Source organism: Taudactylus pleione, unplaced genomic scaffold (genome assembly GCF_031769625.1).
Source record: "Taudactylus pleione unplaced genomic scaffold, aTauple2 ptg001346l, whole genome shotgun sequence".
Taxonomy (NCBI): domain Eukaryota; kingdom Metazoa; phylum Chordata; class Amphibia; order Anura; family Myobatrachidae; genus Taudactylus; species Taudactylus pleione.
In genome coordinates this window covers 867,875-890,027 of record NW_028285746.1, presented here as the reverse complement: position 1 = coordinate 890,027, position 22,153 = coordinate 867,875, and the positions used below count along the sequence as shown (strand labels likewise).

Sequence of the window (22,153 nt, the reverse complement as noted above, 5' to 3'; positions counted from 1 at the left end):
CTGTGTGTATAAGGTGTATATGAAACATAAATGAATTTCATGTATGTACACAAACTTTTTCCGATGCACAAAATTATTAAAAATATAGTATAAAATTACCTGCAGGCTGTGTATATAAGGTGTATATAACACATAAATGCATTCTGCGTTGAGATTTGGGTCCTATTCCCAAGATACTTCATTATTTTATGCAAATATTCCAAAATACGGAATATTCCGATATCCAAAATACCCCTGATCCCAAGCATTTTGGATATGGGAGACTCAACCTGTATATATATATATATATATATATATATATATATATATATATATATATATATATACACAAACATGTGTAGCTATGCAGTCATATGTAATTTGGGCGCATCATCCCTCTATGTTGTGACCATTGGTAATACTCCTGTGCCAAGCTAGGTGCTCCAGAAGATGTGACCTGTTAGGGGTTCTTGAGTTGAGAAACATCAGATTAGTTAATGCAGTATGTAGCTGGGCACAGGTGTGTAACAAACTGTCACAATTTAAAGATCCAAAGGTGACCAGGAAAATATGAACTGTTTGCAGTCCTGAGGATGGAATTTGAGAACCTCTGTATTAGGATATTCTATTCTCATACATGTGTCCGCATCTCAAAATGCATACAATGCTACATATGGGCAAAATATACGCATGCATAGCTCTTTTGTATGTGCATTTTAATTCCAACTAGCAACTCACCTTCTTCCCCTTCCCGTGACATCGGGATTACAAAGTCATCTTCTGGAGCTTGCATCTCCAAAAACAAGATTATGTACATTCAGCCTACAGTAGGTATGGCAATAAGCCCTTGGAAAGATCAGACACTTATTGCATCAATAATCTAGCCTAGATCAATCAATGAAAGTCCCTGTTAAGTGTCTGAAGGCTACCAGACACTTAATAGGGAATTCTAGTGAGGTTAGTCACCTAGAGAACTCTGTCACAGTGACTGCCACCATTAGGAAAAAAAAGAATAACCCTGGCACCGGAGAATCTGGGCAATGCAGTCATTGACAGTGCCACGCTTTAAAATACGAAGTGTCAGGGAATGAACCAATAAGTTCCAATGCCGCATAGCCGTTTCATCTCCTAAACAAGGCACTAAAAAATGGTAGTGGGAGGCTAATGAGGTCTAAAATGTTTAGTGCCTTGTCTATTATTGTCCCTGACTACCCTTCTGATACTAAAGAACAAACCACGTTTATGATTTTCCATACAAAAAAAGCAGAGTCATGCACCTAATACACACTTTGCACCTGCAACCCATCCAACTCCTACCTCCAGAAAACTTCTTTCCAAGCAAAACTAGATGCACTTTAACAAAAAAGCACTTTATCTCCAGTTTTACAAATTTTCTGTTTTGTAAATCACACTCATGTTTGTACTAGATGTGTAAAAACACAAGACTGCTTTAAGTTAGCAAAATAATAGATTTGTCATACTTCCTAGCTCTACCTTAAAGAACTTGTCTATTTTGGTTAGGTTTATTCTCTTCTTCGCATCCAGTTTATAGATGTTGCTCAGACTTCCATCCATGAGGTACAAGCCAAATCCCATTACCTAAAAACAAAAATATAAAATTATTCAACGCATAATGAGTATTATGTTAGGAATAGAGATATGGATTTTGAAAAATGCACATTAAATCACATGCTAGCAAAATCAATATTAAAAGACTTGTTTCGCTTTTACATAATCATCCCCTTTGTAAATATTTTGCTCTGTGTGACACAACCGAGATCACTTCTTACCAACAAGTTTGCTTTGCAGTTTCACCTTTTCTCCTGATTTCCAGTTCTTTCAATTCAACCATATAACCAATAAGTTTTTACATTTGTAAGTAAAGTGTTTGATGCAGTATTTCTGCAGCACAACTAATCTCTAGCTTAACCACCCCATCTCTTCTCCAATACATGGCACAGCAAAAGCTATCCATACATGGCCATGCCCAGTCAGCCTGAGCTCCTGGATATTGCTCTAATCTTGCCATCTATATGAATGACCAAAATTAATGGATACTTGAGGTCTGAGTGAAAAAACCACCTACAGCCCACAATTATACCTCTTTCACATCTGAATGCCGGGTCGCATTTGGGATTTTGTTCACACGTCCCAATTCCGGGTGCGACCCAGCTGAGACCCCTTTCAGACTGGCGGCCTGACCTGGCACTAATGCCGGGTCGATGACGTCACTGATGTCACATGCTGAGCAGATTAGATCATCTCCAAGTGCCGGCTCTTCCTGTGCAGTGAACGGGACCAGTGTCGCATCGACTCGGGTTACCTGTTCACTCTGCACCGCGAGCCGAGTTGAACACATGTATAACCCTTCTCGTGACCAGGGCTGAAATGCCGGGTCGCTCGACCCGGCTTATTTTAACCTGGCCCGTTCACACTGCGCAGTGTCCCAGCTTGCTGCATGTTCACGAGCAATAACCCCGGTTATTGCTTGTAGCGTGAAAGGGTATTAGTGTGGCAATATGTGCGTAGGTATGAAAGGATATTAGGACAATGTGTGCAGTGATAACTGCACACATTGTCCTATCATAGTTGATATTATGCCAGAGGAATTCAACACACAAACAATGCTTACTGGGATTCTGCTAATTATGTTACTAAACAAATAAAGATCTTGTATAAAAAAAAAAAAAAAATTAAATCAGACTAACTGATATTAAACTTCATAACCATTTTGCAATCTACTTTGCCAAGCTCAGTAAACACAGCCAATGTTTTTAGGTGGAGTAGTTCTCAATTGCTCAAAGTCCCCCAGGAAGCAGAAGTCACATAATGGCTTAACACGTTCCTTTCTTATGACTGAACAACTCACATCATCCTTCAAATCCACATAGCTTCAATTTTCAGGATGTATCAATATGAAGCTTGCAAAATAATAATCTTCACTGCTGACAAACACATGAAATAGCACAATCCAATTTTACACCTGCTGGGTGAGTGCTTTCATTCTGTATTATGGAATAACACCAATCTATTACATGCTCACCATAGAAAATACAATCTGTTGGCTTCCTTACTTTTAGTAGCATGTGTTTCTCCCCAGGTGTCAGGTACATTTTGTTGTCATAGTAGTCAACACATAAGTTCACTATGTCTGCGAGAAGCTCTTCATAGCCAGGAATGACTTCCAGCTGCTGCTGTAATGTCTGCAAAACAAGATGACAGCTAATGAGCATGTGGTAGTCTGACAAACAGCTCTCCCTTCACCTGCCACCACGTATAGGCTCATAACAAAAAACGAGCATTAAAATTGACATGTACTCATTATAGGTTGTCCTCTTATTAATGTGAGCACATAAAAGTGCTTTAAACCTGCTGTATAAAGAGGTTGTATAATAATCAAATCTATAGAGAACCAGGGGAGCTGTTGTAAAGTCTGGAACAACCTGTGGCACACCCGCTGTTTGGGAGGGAATTTTAAACTTCAGTACCCTGGCTTGTGTTTAATACAACAGTAAAAGTGGTTTGCTCACCAGAATATGGACTAGCAATGGAAGTTTCAGAAGTGTCACTTACTGAAGGATGCAAACCAATAACACAATACTTTAATCAAAGTGTGAAAGAGTCTGTTACACGCACCTGAGTTATCTTATTGTGATTTGCAAGAAACATGGAAAGGTTCTGAGACTCCTGGATAGACTGGGGGTCCGCCATTTTACGCAAGAATTGTGCTGCCCTTCATAATGAATTAAAATGTAGAGAAATTAGAACAATTTAAGCTGCTGCAGATATGTAAGAAAATAGGGATGTATACAACATTTAGACAGTTAAAACTTAAGCCAAGTAAAATGAACAAATTGGTGCTGTTACATGCGACATAACGACACATCACACGGTCATACACCGGATCGTGCAGTGTGCATCATTACATCGCATCACACAGTCTGCTGGGTCACACACATCGTATAGTTTGGACACAGCTTAGACAATCAAAATGTCGACAACCAAAGGTCGATACGGGCCTAATGCTGTTTTTCTCCTGTATTTTCCAATGCAAGCCCAGGCTCAAAGGTCCGGGTTGACTATAGATTTGGGGGGACTCCATGCATTTATTTTCCCTTAAATTTAAATATTTCTATTATAGCTAAAATAGAGGCATGTCTATACTTTGAATATTGACATTTTGACTATATCAAAACAAACAATCAAAATATCGACATCCAAAACATAGACATGCATATTTTAATGTTGACCTTTTGATTGTCTATGTTTTTTGTTAAAAAGTAACTATATTAGTAGCTTTTACGCTGGCGGGTCTCAGACACTGGCTATTAACAGCATCTGAGACGCAGGCAAGCTCTTAGCAGCCCCATAGGCAGGGCAGGTTTTAGCAGCAGCTGTGTTATTTTATTATGACTATCGACATTATGACTGTCTACAGTTTGGATGTCGACCTTATGATTTGTCTACATTTTAACTGTCAAAATTTTTACCCTATTGACATGTCAAACTGTCTATATAATAATTATCTGCATTATGTCCATGTCAAAATTTGGACTGTCTACATATCAATTGTCAAAATATAGTCAGTGTCAACATACTGGTTGTCTAAATATAGCACTTCTCAACATTATGGTGTCTGTATTTTGAATGTCTAAGTTTTGCCTGTCTAAGTAATATACCCAACCCAAGAAAATACAATAAGCCCAAATAAACACAGTGCACATGGAACAAGAGTGTTGTGAACTGCCTAGTGCAAGGTACTTTAGATAAACAAAAGCAAATTCGGTCTAATTGTTGTAACTTAATTTAAGACAAAAAAAAATCCATTATGGGGTACATAATGTACTAATCAATAACCTAAATATTCTGTAACCAAGTAAATTTACATTCATATATGCATCTGAGATTCATCCAGATCTATTACATATAACATGAATATGTACAGTTAAAGCTCCTTAAACTAATAAAACGTAGCTTCTAAGTTTTGCAAATATGAAAACAGGAGTTAAAAGTCATTGGATAAAGCGATAAATGTAATATGGTGAAAGTAGTTGCTGTTATGCAGCACTCAGAGCTTAGAGACAAGCCAACGGATGCCACGGTCCCCTTGTGAGACAATTAGGCACATGGATGGGTGGCAGTGTGAACACCATACCTCTTGTAAGCCGAATGATCGTTTTTTACACTGCACTTCATGTTTTTGAGCTCATCCAAAACTGCAAACATATTGATGAATTTGCCAAGAGTCAGTAAATAAGCTTCAGACACAAAGTCTTTCCTTCTCTCTGTGTGGCACAAGCGTTTCACTTCAGCACAGAAGCGCTCAATAGCATTTCTCTGTTAGCGCAACGAAATAGAAGAGATTAGGCACATACTGCCACTGCTTCAGTTCATATAATACTCAGGCTATAAAAATGTCTTAGAAATCAATCTACTGGAAGAAAGGACACAGTATGGGTTGATTATGACTGCCTAAGTGCACTTAATGCAAAAGCCGTCCCATGCTGCTATTCTGTTTGCAGAGCAGAGTACAACATTTATAATAATATACCTTCATTAATTCTGCAAATCATTATGCATCATTAGTCAAAATTCTAATGTGTGACATTTAGAAAAAAATTACTTGGATTAAATATGAAGCACAGGAACAGGTACCTGAAAATACATGAATTTCATCAGTTTGGTGACCTCTGGTTCCAACACTTCTACAGTCTTCTCGTAGATTTCTACACGATTAGGTTGCTCATTACATTTGACCTTCAGAAGAAAAAGAAAAAAGAAGGGGTGAGCTGCTTCATCTTACAGACCAAAACAAATACTTCAATACAAAACCCGCTAAATCCTTGGCTTCTGCTTTGTCTTGTGATGAGAACACTGTATTATGCACATTAATCTAGCTACTGTAGATTGTTAGCTTGGACAAAGCAAGAGTTTTAAGGATAAATCATAAATAAATGAAAAACGTAACACTCCTTGCCTAGCGACACAAGTATATATAATTTCAGGGCAGTTCTAGCCAAGCATGTTTAGTACACGGCAATGTTAAATAATGGCATTTTTTTTTCTTACCTGTAAAATCCTTTTCTCTGAGTCTATGGGGCTCACAATGCCTTGGGTATAGGTGGAGCTGGAGGACCCTGGGCATTAAATAGTTAAGTTTGAAGCAGCAGCACAGACCTCCTCCCTTATACCTCACCCCCTGCCTCATGCAGCCAGTTAATACTAATAAAGCCCAAGGACAGGGAGTAGGAGAACACAGAATCAGTCACAAAAAAGGGTAGAACCATGTGGACCTAAATGTGTGCCAGAAACCAACCCCTATCCAGACAGGGGTGTATAGGCGGGCGTCAAGTATCACCCACGCAGGAGCCTGGCAGCGGTGTTCCACGGAGGAACCATGCCCAGCCATCCAAGAAGCGCCCACTGACTGAGAGGAATGTGCTCCAACCAAGTTGAGTTAACCTGGACTACATCCATTGAGGCCTCACCTAGGTACATGGCCGACTCCCTAATTTTCTCAGCTTGCGGAACAATGAACTGAAGGCCTTCCACCAGCTATTCCGCCTATTTTTCTATGGGTTTGTTCACCCACATACCGGCCTAAGTGACATACCTGCTGCCACGTAGATTTTAAAGGTGTTCTCCAGTTTCCGGTCCGAGCTATCCCTTAAGAACGTGGCCCCTGGGACAGGAAGCGCCATCTTTTTAGATAGCCGGGACACGGATGGATCCACCGGAGGTGGGGACTCCCACTTATCCCCATCTGCAGAAGAAAAGGGGTAAAGGGAAAGGAAACTCCTGGAATTTTTATCCAGCTGTTTCTAAGCTGCAGTCAGCTGGTTTTCTAACTGAGGTGAAGTAGGGAAAGTAATCTCTTTTTTGCTAAATAGAGATGTTCAGAGATTCTTCTACGTATGACTCTTAAGTACCTGACGAACAGCCAAAATAAGAAACTCTATACCCTGTGGACCAGAATCTGGAGAAAACTATTCTTCCACCTCCGATTCAGCTCCAATCTCACCTTCCTAACCTTGAGAGGAGCAATCCGTATTCAAGTCATTTGACAGTGGAAGGGTCCTCACCTTACTGTCCCCACTCTGAGAAGCTAGCTCTGGTGCACATTGTGACCGACACTGCCGAGGCCACCAAGCTCTGTGCTGGGTGTACTCCTATTGGATTGGAGGGATACTGCGGGAAGCACCAAACCACTCTCCCTGCTAACAAAGGAGAGTGGGCAAACAAACCGCTGCTCAGCCGGCCGGTGCGCAGAGGGCCGACAGGGTCCGATGAAGCCATGGCGGGCCCCACTGGCGGCTCCCACAGTGCAAGCAGACTACAGCAGCTTTTAGTCTGCCTGTTGAAGCCTTGACAGATGTCAAAGTAAAAATAAATGAAGGCTGGACAGTCTAAAAAGTACCCAGCTACATTGGGCACTTAATCTAAACTGGGTCAGGTGGGGGTATAGAGGGGATGGAGCCAACTTCTTTCTATTGGAATGTAAAGTGCCATGCTCCATTGATTACCCAGTCTATATCCGAATCAAGTGTCCTCTAACGAATGATAAATAAATTAAAAATTACAAACTCATCTAGGTGCGTAGGCAGTGAAAAAAACCGAGCCCAGCTCTATTGGGCACCAATGTAAAACTGGCCGCATGAGACAGGGGTTGGGGTAAAGGGGAGAAGAAGCCTATGCTGCTGCTTTGAACTTAACCATTTTGTGCCCAGGCTCCTCCAGCTCCACCTATACCCAAGGTCTCCAGTGACCCCCTTTGAATGAAAATAGAAAATACTGTAACTGTAATAATGATATGGCAGTCAGGAAGGACTAGCACCACAAACTGGCAGAAATCCAACCTGTTGTGTGAATAATTACTGACACACATATACACCCATCCAGGTTAGCACTGCTTGACCACCAAATAATAATACATTAATAATTGTCCAAATTGAATGCAACCTGGCTGAACATCATACAATACAGTATATAGCTAAGTATTTTGGTTGTAACTGAAATAGCCTGAAAAACATCTATGGTATGCTCCATTACCAACTTCATTTCAAACCAGAAAAGCCTGAATGCTACTGCCACTCACAAAGGGAAGGTGAGGAGGGACAGAAACTTAGGAGAACAATATTTCCCATAAAGACTGGAGGTGTTACCTGTGGTATAGCTCTTGAGCAGCTTCTCCATGTGTAAAGCATAATGGCATACTCTTGTCCTTCTTCCAGCATTACATTCTGTGCAAATCAAGATTTTAGGTTACAAAATATTTGATCAAATCCTTCAAAAACTACGACATGGCAACACTAGCATTTCTAAATGAGACAACAAGGTAATATTGCTTCAGTTAGATCAGATTAGTGGTCAACCAAAGCCTCCTATGACATAAGGAGTCTGACAAGGTTGTAGGGTAATGTTAGGTTTTACAAATAAAAACTGCTAGTCAATCCCTTCATTTCTAACTACATCCATCTAATAACTCCCTTTACTCTGCATACATGATACCAAAGCGTAAAAAGGTTTAAAAAAAGTTTCTATTACTAAGTTCCACTCACAAAGTTCCATGCACCTGCCAGGATCCCACTAACGTCCCTGTGCCACACTGCACTCCACTCTTCTGTTTCAGGCCAAGCAGGTGTCAATGTACCTCATTCACAAACTCATCATTCGGGTATATGATAAAGTCACAAAGGAGAGACATTGACACCAGTTTACCTGTTTTCCAAGCCAGAACAGAAGATCAGAGTATAGCATGGAATCCTTTGATCCATTGGGGACCCCAGAAGGTAAGTAAAAGTTTATTTTTCCAAATAAAACCCACTTTTTTCGTTGTGTGGATTTTTTCTTCTATTTCTTACTGCAGAGCTCAATGGAGGAAAACTTCTGCACTCATTTGCAAACGGGCTCATTTTGAGAGTAGTGAAAGAGGCACTCCAACTTTATTTTTCAATGAACCCAAGGGGATGTAGTCAGGAAGCCGACGGTCTAAATACAAACCGCCGGCTTCCCAGCTCTCTAATCCTGGCGTGGTACTAATGACAGGCGTCGAAAAATCGAAGCCTGTCATTATCCATATGCCAGAAGACAGACGCCCGGCATACCGAACAAATGTAAGCCGGGCGCGGACAGACGCGCGGAGAGGGGGGGTGTAACTTAGGGTTAGGCACCCCCCCCCCCAGGATGGTTACGTTCAGGCTAGGGGAAGGGGGGCGGGTTAGGCACCCCCAGGGGGAGGTTAGGGTTAGGCACCCTCCCTGGGAGATTTAGGTTTAGGCTGTGGGGAAGGGTTAGGGTGTAGAATTAGGTTAGCGATACTTACCTTTTGACGATCGGGATTTTCATCCCTGCCGGCCTGCCGCTGTCGGAATTTGTACCGCCGGCCGCAACCCAAGGATTTGTTAATACCTATTGCACCAAACCCAAGGATTTGTTATCAAAATATGAGAAAATTAGTGGTGCTGTAAATAAATGTAAATAAATGTGTTTCTGCATGTTTTACTACCTTTTTACACACGGACAGTGTTTGTTGCAACTGTGAATTAGTCTTTAGCAGAAAAATACGGTAGTTACTCACCATATTAGAATGGACATATGCCTGTTCAATATATCTTGCAATGCCAGTGACAAAGGCATTCCTATCTTCAAAGTTGGTGTTAAAATTTGGCTGCAAAAGTGTATAAACAGGTTTCTTAAAATCAAATAACACTTTCATTAATAGTTTTAACATCACTTTATAAAGTAACAGATTCACAAATGTTTCCATGTTTATAAACCAGTATTAATTTAGCAATTTATTTTGCAGGTCTTTGCATTCTTAACTTTATTTGGAAAATATTCCAAAGTGCAGGATGTACTGTACCAAAAACCACATTTGTTACAGATTTAAAAAAAATAAATAAAACACTATGCTCCCTTCGCTCAAGAACGAACATAGAAAATCAGTACTTACAGTATACAAATAGAGGGGGCTGTTAGACAGCCAGCCCAATCTGCATTACACTCATCCCTAGCACGTATTTATTACATTACTGCTCACTACCCAAACATGTGCATGCGGAGTAGAGAAGCTGAATGAATACCGCAAGGGAGAAAGACCAGGGAGATGTAGACGGCCTACTCTTCCCTGCGTTATTATATAGCACAGTATTTTTCTCTGAATCGAGGATACAAAAATAGTGCACTAGGCACTTTGTAAACCAGTAATAAAACCCACTGTGACCGTTCTCTAAAGTGAAACTTATGCTGGGTACACACTGGAGCAATGTCTACCTGGACGATATGGCTGCTGACATATCGTATCCGCGGTACACATCAGAACGATGTAATGAAGGACGTAACAATCCCTCGTTCATTAGATTGCATGGCGCCACACGTGATATCGTCCGGTTGGCCATCAATATCAGCCCGATATCGGCCGGACGTTCAGTGTGTACGGCTAATCTGCGCGTTCCCATGGTCATTAGCCATATCTTCCAGTTGGCCGGAACATCGCTAACGACCATGGGAACGCACCGATTAGCCATACACACTGAATGATCAGGCCGATATGTCTATCCGATTCAGCTGGAAACGACATATTGGGCAGATATTGCGCCAGTGTGTACCCAGTTTTAGCCTATTACAGAGTCTCTGATTACTTGGGTCGACAATTCTGGTGTAACCCATATGATAGCACCAGCAAACGAATCAAAATCTCATTAATGGAAAAAAAACTTAAAATAACTAATAACAGTCAAACACGCTTTCTGCTTAACACAAAAGGGCTTAGTATAGAATATAAAATATTTGACTACATTAATGTATTGCAACAAGTTTCCTTTCTATTGTATACTGTACATACTGCCTTTATAAAGGGATGTTTGACCATTTTCCAAATGTCAGAAGTAGGTTTATGAATCACAGGTCAATTTGGGATATCGCAATTAGCACTACAATAGGGGGGAAAAAAAGGTCTTAAATAAATAAAAAGAGTGAAAAGGTAACTCCCCACACCCTCCTGACCGTAGGACCATTAAGGTACTATACAAAAAGGAAAAATAAAGGAGATATAGAAACTGATACAGAAAAAATACATTCTTATTTTCTACTGAATGAGAAAGACTTTATTATTAACAGGTAATGATCTCAATATATCGTCTGACTAAAGACTGGTAATTCATTCTTGAATATAAAATTGCAAAGATTCTTTAATATGCTACAGAAAAATTGTAGATGATGGAATACTGGTCCCTATTTACAAAGCGGCAGTCAGCAGCGATAGTCTGTCAGTATAACATCACTGATATACCAATAATTCCTATGGAAGGAAACCATAAAGCAATGACGAAAACAGTCAACTCCACCAAAGACCCAACACTTCTGTCTTCCCACCACCATAGGCACCAGAAACTGTCTGCACACTGGAAAACGCCTACTGAATTCCCAGGAAGAAATTCTATAACTAAATGCTTAATGAAGTGTCAATCAGATGTGCACTTTATTATTCATTCACTTTATTGGTATAATGAACATGTGGTTTTGTTTATTTTTGCACACGCTAGCCAAACTCTGACATTAGCAGTCTCCCTGTTCTTGTGAAAATGTACTTGTGCTGGTTGAAGATTTTTTGGATATGCTTTGACACAGTATCAGCCCGGTGAAACCAGGTTCACCACTATGGCCTATACCTATAGGGTGGGAGTTGGGACGATTTTTTCCCCAGGGCCAACAACCATAGCAAATGATGGAAGAGAGTCATTAGTGATAGACTGCTAGACACTGCAGTAGCCTTGGGTATGGTGGGATTGTTCGATTCCCCAGTTGGTATAAAATATTCAACACATTTTTAGTGAGGCGAAGCAGAGTTGCTCAAATTGCTGAAATACTGATGAATGCCTAAGCTGTACCTAATTTAACCTTATTGTTAGGTTTTAAGATTCCTGGAAACTTCATAAATTACACTTCAGTTAGCACATACCTGATAAAGCAGAGAGGAAGGAGGTGGCTCAATGCAGGGCTGCTGGTCAGGTAAAGGCAACTCTTCCAGTAGGTCTACATTGGACAAGGCATCCTCTAGTGTCACTTGGGTTGTCATTGTGAAGCTGTAAATTTAATTAGATGGGTGATAACTTACACAAGTACTAGACAAGATGTAACATGTGGCAGCTGCAAAGAATTACCATTTTGGGTTAGGCTGGAGATAGTCTGTTTTTATTGGTGGCTTTTTCCTTGAGCAACAATCTTCTACACTACAGCATACATACATACATACACAAATGTTCTAACATGCATATCATGGAACACAAATGTCAAAAGGACAACCTGTCATAATTAAATTCTCTCCATTAATTCTCTCTCACAATAATAAGTTGTTGATTATTAACATTGGCTTTAGGACTATACAAATGTAACAATTGTTGACCAATACTGTTCATGTAGTACATATTTAATTTACAAAATATCATCTCCATAAGTATGTCATTAGCAAAGAATAATGAGTCAATGTTTAGATTTGTCTGCATTTGCAAAAGTGCATCAAAGAATACGTGTTTTTGATTAACTTTAGATGGGTGGTTCCTCCCATGCATATTACTTTTTTTAAGGTCTTTCCTGTGTTAGATTTAAACAATTATATTAAAATATAGGGCTGACACTCAGATCACTTGCTGTGAAGAGACAGGAACACTCCGGCTCCAATGCATCTCTACCCTGTCACTTCTGGGACAAGAGAGAATCTCCATCAGAACGTCAGCTGACTTGATTTTCCAACATAAGTCTTATTTTTATCACTGTTCAATAATTAACCAGGGGGCGTGGCCGGGCAAGCTAATATGGCGGATGCCTAAACCCTGAGCTCCGCTATAGATCACGCATGATCGATCCCGGATCCCGCACTAACCTTATCCCCAGCCGCCGGAGTGGACTCTTCCTCCCCCTTACCATCTGGGTCACCTGACAGGGCCGCCGGCCTGGAGCGTGGAGTCCCTGAACGGACTCAATACAAGCACCGAGTGCTCAGCGCAGCACCCGCTGGCGCCATCTTGTGACTCCCATCTCCCCTCTACGGGCTGCCTCCTGCTCCATACCGCAGTCTCCTCCTCTTGGCCGAAGGCTTAGACCAGCGCTCGGAGGTTAGTGTTGCTGCCAGCATCCCTGCGGGGAGCTTCCTAGCGGGGCCCGTATCCCGCGGCCTAGCGCTGACCTGAAGCCGGGGACCGGAGCACAAAGTCCAACCTGCTGCGCGCAAGCGCGATTCCATACAAAGCGCCCTGAAAGCCAGGAATCCAGTGCAAAAGAGTCACCCAGATATCACTGAGTAAAGCCTTGCCTGTCTTATCCAGAGGTGAGAGTATACACTAATCTTCATGAGCTTATGCCACCTATGAAGCTTTAGACATAGAACTACAGGCAGACACTGTGAGAACAGCTCCTGTCACACTCCTGTGATTTCTCTGTGAAAGTCTTCAGGTTATTGGATTTCCTATACTTGCTCCATTGAATAATGAATATGTAATTTTCCAAGATAACGCCCGATGAGCGGGTCCAGGACTAAATGTCTCTTATAATGGACTGATTATTAACTCACCCATACAGTAATGTACTGAAGACCGGATCTAACACTATCATCTCAGGTTCTCTATCTGCCTAAATCTACTCCTGGTGTTTCGATATTAAATTAATTTAACACCATGCCGACGAAGAAAGGGGGGAAAAACCCCCACCAGCCAGCCCCTATTCAATTCCCTAAACCAGCTATATCCAGAAACGAAACATTCACAACCACTCCAGTGAAACCCTCAGGATCTGCGGTAATGCCTTTGACAATGGGATCCCCTCCACAGGCAGGAGCGGGTCTGGATTTGGATCCATCGGCTCCCCTCACTACCCAGACAATGCTACAGTTGTTTACCGCTTTTCGTACAGACATCCTCACAGGTTGGAATCTTCAGTCCAATCTCTCCGAGCGGATCTTGTGGGAATTGCGGGACGTACAGATCACTTGGAGTGCAAGATGCAGGAGTTGGGGGAATCCCACAATGACCTTCTCACAGCTCACTCTGAGCTGCAGACCGAGATGACTTCCACCAGAGATAAGTTGGCAGATCTCGAGGACAGATCAAGAAGAAACAATCTAAAGATCAGAGGCATCCCAGATTCTGTCGCGCCTGGTGAGCTTCAGGAATACGTGATCAAGCTCTTCCAGAAATTACTCCCATCAGCGTCTGAGCATGATCTGCTTATCGATCGAATTCACCGCCTGCCGAGACCAAGGGGAGAAACCTCTAACTTCCCCAGAGACACACTGATGAGGATTCATTTTTTCTACATTAAGGAAAATATTCTAAAGGCGGCAAGATTAACGGAAGGCTCTGACGCTTTGGGCGGCTTACAAATTTTTCCAGATCTATCCCCCTACACTCTAGCTAAAAGGCGCTCATATCACGCTATCACTGCTGCTCTCCGAGAAAACAACATCTCCTGTCGCTGGGGATTCCCTGTCAAGATTTTGATTCAATACGAGTCCTCCACATATGCGATTTCTTCTATTGAAGCTGGAGTCAAGCTTCTCGCAGACTGGGACATTCCTATTTCAGCTATTAAATCTACCTCTTCCGATTGAATCCTCCCGGACTGAAAAGTTATCTAAAAGTCACTGGTAGGACGATTCCAGCTCATAGCTAAGATACTTTTGGGTATGAGTATATAGTGTTTTAGATTTGATACATACCCGACACGTCATATGTGGATACTATAAGCTGTTTATCTACTAATAGTTATCTCAATGTCTTTTTATTATTTGCTAGTTCTACCTCTCTAGCGCCACTATACATGTTGTATTTTCAGGTTACAGGATCCTGTTATAAAAGTCGAAATTCTGTTGATGCTGGAAACTGCAAACTATGTTTCTATTGAGATCTATATCTACTTAATTTTGCTAGACACTTATTATGTTTATAGATATTGGATAATTTCTCACTATCTAGCCAGTTTCCGGCTAATATTGGTAGTGATGTTATTGCCATTTTTCAATGCCTCATATTATATAGGAGTGTTTTGTTAATTATTGAACCGGTCAAATGTTTATCTTGATCTTTATATTTCTCAATCATTACAGTTATTTATGATGGTTAGATTACTGTATGGGTGAGCCCTATGTCGGCCACCACCCCACTGTTCTTCTCTTTTTGGTTTTGTCTCCAAGGTATCCCAGAGACAAACACTATGACCCAAATTTCTTCTCTGGGTCATTTCAGTTTTTCTACTCCCCATCCCCCCTCCCCCTACATCCTGTGTTGCCCTCATATCCCCCCCTCTTCCTTTTGGGAATCTGGACTTTAATACTTTTATGTTTATACAAGCTTCTTACCATACCCCATGGTTAAGTTTTTCAGTCTAAACACACATGGCCTTAACTCTCCCAATAAACGACGTCTTGCTCTTGATACATTTCACAAAGAAAAAGCTAAAGTAGTCGCCCTCCAGGAAACCCATTTTTCTTCATTAGCCCCCCCAGTCATTAGCAATACCAGATATCCCATTGCTTACTATGCTAATGGCCCTTTTAAAAGGAATGGAGTAGCCATTCTGCTTCATCGTTCAGTGCAGTTTGAACTAACATCGAAGTTAGCAGATAAAGATGGCCGATAGATAAAGTGATGACACTAGTCTCGATTTATGCCCCCAACTCACGTCAAGCGTCTTTCTTACGCAAATTTCTAGAAATGCTTCAAAAGGTTAGACAGGGACATTTAGTACTAATGGGTGACCTTAATCTGGTGTTGGATGATAAGCCTGACAGAGCTTGACAGCTTGACCACTGGCTCAGGGTTACTCTGCGAGGGGAAGTCCTACTGGTGTCCTGCAGCGCTTACTCTCTGAGTTTGATTTATACGAAGCATGGAGGACAAATTCACCTCAAGTTAAAGATTACACGTATTTCTCACACGTACACAATTCTTACTCTCGTATCGACTACATACTAATGGATAAGTGGACATTGCAGCACACCCTTAGATCTACCATTGTCCCAGTAGTACGGTCTGACCATGCCGCGGTGACATGGACGTGGAATCTCTCCCGATCTACATTGCCCCCTAGACAGTGGAGATTCCCTAGCTACTTATATTCCCCGGAGACGGCTAGTGCACTGTCTGAAGCCATGTCAACCTATCTAGAGACTAATTCTCCCCTTGATACCTCATGCCCTACATTTTGGTGTGCCCTGAAAGCTGTTTTAAGAGGGGTGGCCATCCAGACGGGAGCTAGACTTCGAAGGCAATATCTTAACAGACAGCTTTAGAGGAAAGGCTCCATCAAGTGGAGTCACTGAATAGAACTCAACCCTCTCGCGTGCTCAAAAGATAACTAGTCTCTATCCGAAATCAACTACATAAGATGTTTCTGTCCCGTATGCAATCGGCCTATACTAAAATGCAACAAAGGTTCTATACCTTGGGAAACAGATCTGGCAAGTTTTTAGCTAGTAAACTTCGGAGTAGACACGCTAGAAATAGAATTACATCTCTACGATCCCCTGACGGACGTACCCTTCTAAATCCCTCAGATATAGCTAGAGAATTTTCTAGGTACTATGGGAAGTTGTATAACTTAAAAGATGACTCCTCAATCCCTCAACCAAGCGCCACTCTTATTTCTTCTTTCCTGAGGGACTTGGAGCTCCCTGCATTGAGTGAAGAGGATCTAGAATCCCTTAACTCGGCATGGTCTACTGAGGAGATCTTGGGGGTGATTGGAAAAGGCTCCTGATCTGGATGGATTCACAAACTCTTTCTACAAGAAATTCGCAACAGAGCATTCCCCTATACTTCGAGATCTTTTTTTGTATACTACTAAAACGGGCTCCCTTCCTAAGGAAATGCTCCAAGCCCAAATAATCACTATCCATAAGCAGGGGAAGGATCCTTCTCTATGCCAGAGTTATAGACCCATTGCATTGCTCAATACTGACGTGAAAATTTACTCTAAATGAATCGCTAATAGACTCTCCCCCTATATCCCAAAATTAATCCATCCAGACCAGGCAGGATTCGTTCATGGTAGACAAACATCCGACAATACCCGTAGAGTATACGACCTTGCCGAATTCTTGCTCAGGGAAAAACGCGAGGCTGTACTTCTTTCCCTAGACGCCAAAAATGCGTTTGATCGTCTAAACTGAGATTTTCTTAAAGCTGTCTTAGTAAAATTTGGGTTCCAGGGTGAAATAGCGACCTCTATCTCGGCACTCTATAGCTGCCCATCGGCATCTGTCTTGAGCAATGGATTTTCATCTCCAATTTTTGAAATAACAAATGGCACTAGACAAGGCTGTCCCCTCTCCCCGTTTATGTACATTCTTGCTGTCGAGCCATTTGCCGCTACAATTAGAGGTTCTAGTGCATTCCCGGGAATTAAGGTGGGTTCTTCAATACATAAACTGAGTTTGTTTGCAGACGACGTAATTCTATTAGTTACCGACCCATGCTCTTCACTACCAGCCTTACACAACATCATAGATCAATATAGCGCTTCGTCATTCTATAAACTTAACACTACTAAAACAGAGGCCCTGCCTTTCCATATCCCACCCGAAACATTGACAAGATTTAAAGCAAATTTAAAATACATATGGAAGGAGAACTCCATATCATATCTAGGGATTCACATATCTAACACTATGTCTAACTTAGCAGAATTCAATTTTAAGCCCCTTTTGACCCATATAGATGACCTATTGAAACGTTAGTTAAGTTTTGAAATATCTTGGTTGGGTAGACTAGCCGCGTTCAAAATGTCGATTTTACCAAAGCTTATGCATTTGTTCCGAGCAATCCCCTATCTAGTCCAAAAAAATTATATTTGACAGATCCACTCCTTAATTTTGAAATATATTTGGAAGGAAAAAACCCCTAGGATCGCCTATTCTCGGTTAACTAGACAGCGCAAGTTGGGTGGGCTTGAAGTCCCCGATCTGTTCGCTTACCATTATGCTTGTCTGGTGGCTCAGATAGGCGACTGGTCCCTTCCCCATGGGACCAAACCATGGGTAGATTTGGAGAGGGAACTATGCCCATATCCCCTATGGGAGTTTCTGTGGACCCCCTAACAACTGCATCCTGTGGCGAAAGATACTCCTTGAGCCGTTGTAGACTCATTAATGGCTTGGGATCTAACTGCAATCTCTACTAGGGGACTCTCTCTACCGACTGGTAACCTCTCCTTAGGAACCCTCCCACATTTAATACCTGATTTAAACATTTCTCAATGGCAATCCTGCGGCATCTCTTCTATCTCTGATATGATTAATAATAAATCTATTAGAACTTTTGCCTCCCTTCAGCTACAATACAATCTACCACACAGGGAATTATTTACGTATACCCGTATATACCATTGGTTATTGAGTATGTTTAAAATCCCGGGCTCCCTACACATTCCACCTGCCCACATCCTATCCAGATTGTCATCAGGGAACTCCAGAGGTTCAATACGGTTTTGGTACTCCATATACCAAGATAGAGAGGAAACGGGTAAATCTCCCTCGCAACTCCAATGGGAAGCTGACTTACAAACCACATTTACACCTACTCAATGGGAATCCATATACTTAACAGCCCACCGCTTCTCCAGATGCCATAACCACCTTTAAATGCAATATAAATTGTTAGAGACTTTACTTCACACCAGCTAAACTACATAAAATTTGGCATTCTCAATCGAAGTTTTGCTGGAGAAACTGTATGGAATTAGGCGATTTATTCCACATCTTCTAGAGCTGTACTCGCATACGTCCTCTATGGAACGAGGTGTTCACATTAGCCTATAAAGTTCTACAAGTACGCATCCAGGAGTCCCTTGCTCTGGCACTGCTACATATATACCGTTCGGGTCTATCTAAGGCGGATTGCTACATTCTAGGACATATATTCATTGCCACAAGAGCAGCTATTGCTCAACATTGGAAATGTTCATCTCCCCCTCCCCCCCCTCTCTAAAATAATCCGTAAGATTCATTTTGCCTTTTTAATGGAAACTGTAGGGTTACCATGCTCCTCCTCGATCTCTTCCCCTTTATTGAAGTGGTCTAGTTGGTCAAAGTTTACTGCAGCTGGGGAAGGTGCATTACTTCTCCTCGAAACCCCTTAGTTTCCTATTTTATTGAAAGGCTTGTTGTTGTCTCATCTCCCAATGATGTTTTATTACAATGTAATCATCGGATATGAGAACAATCTGTTGTTCATACTATTTGCTTTTTACACATTGTTTGTACGATTGGAAATGTTGTAATTTTTCCTGATTCCCTTCCCTCCCCCCCTCCTTTTCTCCTTTCTGTACCCCTTTCCCCTCCGTGTTTCACGGACAAATTTCTAATAAACTATTGATGGAAAAAAAAAATTAACCAATAAATTAAAAACTTATGAAGGGTGGGGGGGATTCAATTGTTTTTTGTGCCCATAGCTCCTGTCTAATGTGACAGGAGCTACTTGTATTCAATGGTTTGCACATGCTCGCGTCCAAAATGCACGAGATTGGCCGCGTAAATCGGCTTTACCCATGCTAAGTGCCATTTAAGCGCCCCAAAAGCAGAATGCAGTGCAGGTATGGCTCCCAAAAACCCTACTTTGGGTGATGAGCGCCCAAAGCAAAGTGAATAACAGTCATTTTACATGGGAGCTACAAGTGCAAGAAGCAATTTAATTCCCCCATGGAATTGGCTCACCAAATCATGTGGAAATTCAGATCAATTCTTTTAAGACAAATTAAACAAAAATAGCCTATAGATTAACCAAAATTTCCTTCAATAGCAAGATTACATAGCTGCCTTTTTTCCTCTAGTCCTTCTGAAGTAAATCACAGAACGTACAACCTTAAAGGAAATTAAGCCGCACCCAACAAAGTTGTAAATAAAATAATCTTCCTATAGCGGTATAGGAGTAGAGCAGAAATTGCTCTGAGTAATGGTTAGCGACCCAGCTCACACCCTGTGCAAGAGATAAAAGCGGAACCAGCAACTTCCTGCAACACTGACAAGTTTGTAATCTAGCTTGCAGCATGCTGTTCCTTTTACCATAACAGTAATGTTACAAAGAAGAAGAGACAAAAATAAACACCAAAAAGCAGTTATTCACTAGGTAATCTGTCAGTGTAAAACCCAATCCAGATCTGTACATTGTGAAGTATTCTATGGATGTGGCAAAGAACATTCTAAACACTCATACAGAGGCCACTGATGCCTTGTAACACACAGTTACTCTACATCATCTCATGTTGTTGTATGCCAGAGTGCGAACATCTACACAATCCGTTGAATAAATAACCATTAGCAATGTTCACTGGCTCTATAGGAAGCCAGAAAACTGCATTTTAGGGCATGCTAGCAACAGCCCTGCCCATGATATAGATTTGTCTTTTCGCAATAGTTATAAAATATTTATAAGATTTAGAGGGGTATTCAAAATGAAACATAAACTTCGCTGTCGAAGTTTACGTTTCATATCGGTAAAAACATGGGGGATCACTATGGGTACCCCCGTTTTAGCCTGTAATTGAAAGTCGGGGATTTAAATAGCCGCAGCAGGTGTTTTTTCCCGACATTGAAGAATTCGTTTTTTTAAGTGGTCCCATCAAATTTGGGAAACATGAAAATGGGTACTAGCATATTTTGATGTCCCTAAAGTAAGTTTTTAAAAATTCTGCAACTGTGCACCTGCCGCTATAAATCTATTCTAGAAAACACCTGCCGCATACTTGCAGAATAGCCCTGAACCTATTTCCCTATTTTTAAACAATTTTTTCCCATTTTTTTTTTTCACCCCAATTTTTTTTATACATTTTTTGGGGTGTCCCTATTTTTTTTTTTTTTTTTTTACTTTTTTTGACACAGTTCTTTTTTAAATGTCATTCATAGGGGTGCAGGGTATTTTTTTTAAGCCTGCACCCCTAAACCCCAATTCTGCACTTTTTTTCGACACCTATTCAATGGTGAAAAGTTATCCCCGTTTTTTATCAAAGACTTTTCGAACCTGCGATAAGTCTTTGAAAATGAATACCGTGTAAAAGTCAAACCTGCGATAATGACGTCAAAAGTGCGATATTAACGCAAAAACGATGTTTTCGCTCCCATATTGAATACCCCTGAAAGTGTTACAGAACAAAAAGGAGAAAAGATTAGTGAAGGGGTAACAAGGACGGTAAAAAAAATTAAGGGAATGAAAAAATATTGCAATTATTTAGAATGGTATCAACGCTGCCTGCCATGGTAGGCTGGAAGGCTCTGCATTGGGAAAAGTAACCAGACTCACGGCCTGCACTGTGCACAAGGAACAGACTGTTTAGGAGCCCTCAATTCACAAGCACTATAGATGGCAGTCGAATTCAGTATGATTTACCGCCGGCGGTTCAAATCCCAACAGCAGCATCCCGGCGGCACTGAAAGTCCTGATCGTCCCCAGGTAAGTATACTCTAACCTATTCTACCCCCTAACCCTCAAACTCCCTTAGGGGTGCCTAACCCACCTCCTAAGGGCCTAAACCTAACCCCCCCTTTCCCTAGCCTAAACCTAACCTCCCGGGGGGGTGCCTAACCCTAAGTCCCCCCGGGAACCCTAAACCTATCCCCCTCCCATCCGCGCCAGTCGCCCAGTTTACCTTCGATCGGTAAGGCGGGTGTCGGGATTTCGACACCTGTCATTTAACCCTTGCTGGGATTATACAGTCAGGAATTCCGTCCATCGGCTTCCCGACTGTTTCCCATGGCGGTCTAGTGTATATGTGGTTATGCTCCACCAGCCGGGCCAGCTGCAGGCCCAGCACCCCAAGAAACAAAACTATCAGTGAAATTAGACACTAAAAGCACATTTAAAAGCATTTGCACCCATCTGACTGACCCATATCAACCGATGAGCAAAATCATTATGACCAACTGACTAATCTGCTGTTGCGACTTGGTGTTGCCAAAACAGCTCTGAACCACTAAGGCAGTGGTTCCCAAACTTTTTTGAATCACAGCGCCCTAGAGTATCAGCATTGTTATCACGGCACCCCTAAGCCAAAAGTTTATTATTGAGAAATTCAGAAAAAATTTAGTGAAGTAGTAGTGATATAAATTGTGCTTCCTGTCATCCTTAGGTTTAGTTATGTATTGGTGGACAGGTTTGTGCTTCTGTTTGTGCACATATTTACATTACATTGA

At 41.5% G+C, this 22,153-nt stretch overlaps 1 protein-coding gene across 3 annotated transcripts in view; it reads right to left on the bottom strand.

Moving 5' to 3' along the window:
* LOC148443038 (cytoplasmic FMR1-interacting protein 1) overlaps positions 1–22,153 on the bottom strand; it is a 116,256-nt gene that overhangs the window by 72,329 nt on the left and 21,774 nt on the right. For all 3 annotated transcript variants that reach the window (XM_088463344.1, XM_088463345.1, XM_088463342.1), the window contains exons 2-9: positions 11,939–12,062; positions 9,557–9,646; positions 8,142–8,219; positions 5,635–5,736; positions 5,135–5,316; positions 3,616–3,712; positions 3,054–3,182; positions 1,474–1,578 (exon numbers count right to left, since the gene is read on the bottom strand). In XM_088463344.1, coding sequence (XP_088319470.1) covers positions 1,474–1,578; positions 3,054–3,182; positions 3,616–3,712; positions 5,135–5,316; positions 5,635–5,736; positions 8,142–8,219; positions 9,557–9,646; positions 11,939–12,055 — 900 coding nt within the window. In that variant the 5' untranslated portion in view covers positions 12,056–12,062. The remainder of the gene's footprint in view (positions 1–1,473; positions 1,579–3,053; positions 3,183–3,615; positions 3,713–5,134; positions 5,317–5,634; positions 5,737–8,141; positions 8,220–9,556; positions 9,647–11,938; positions 12,063–22,153) is intronic.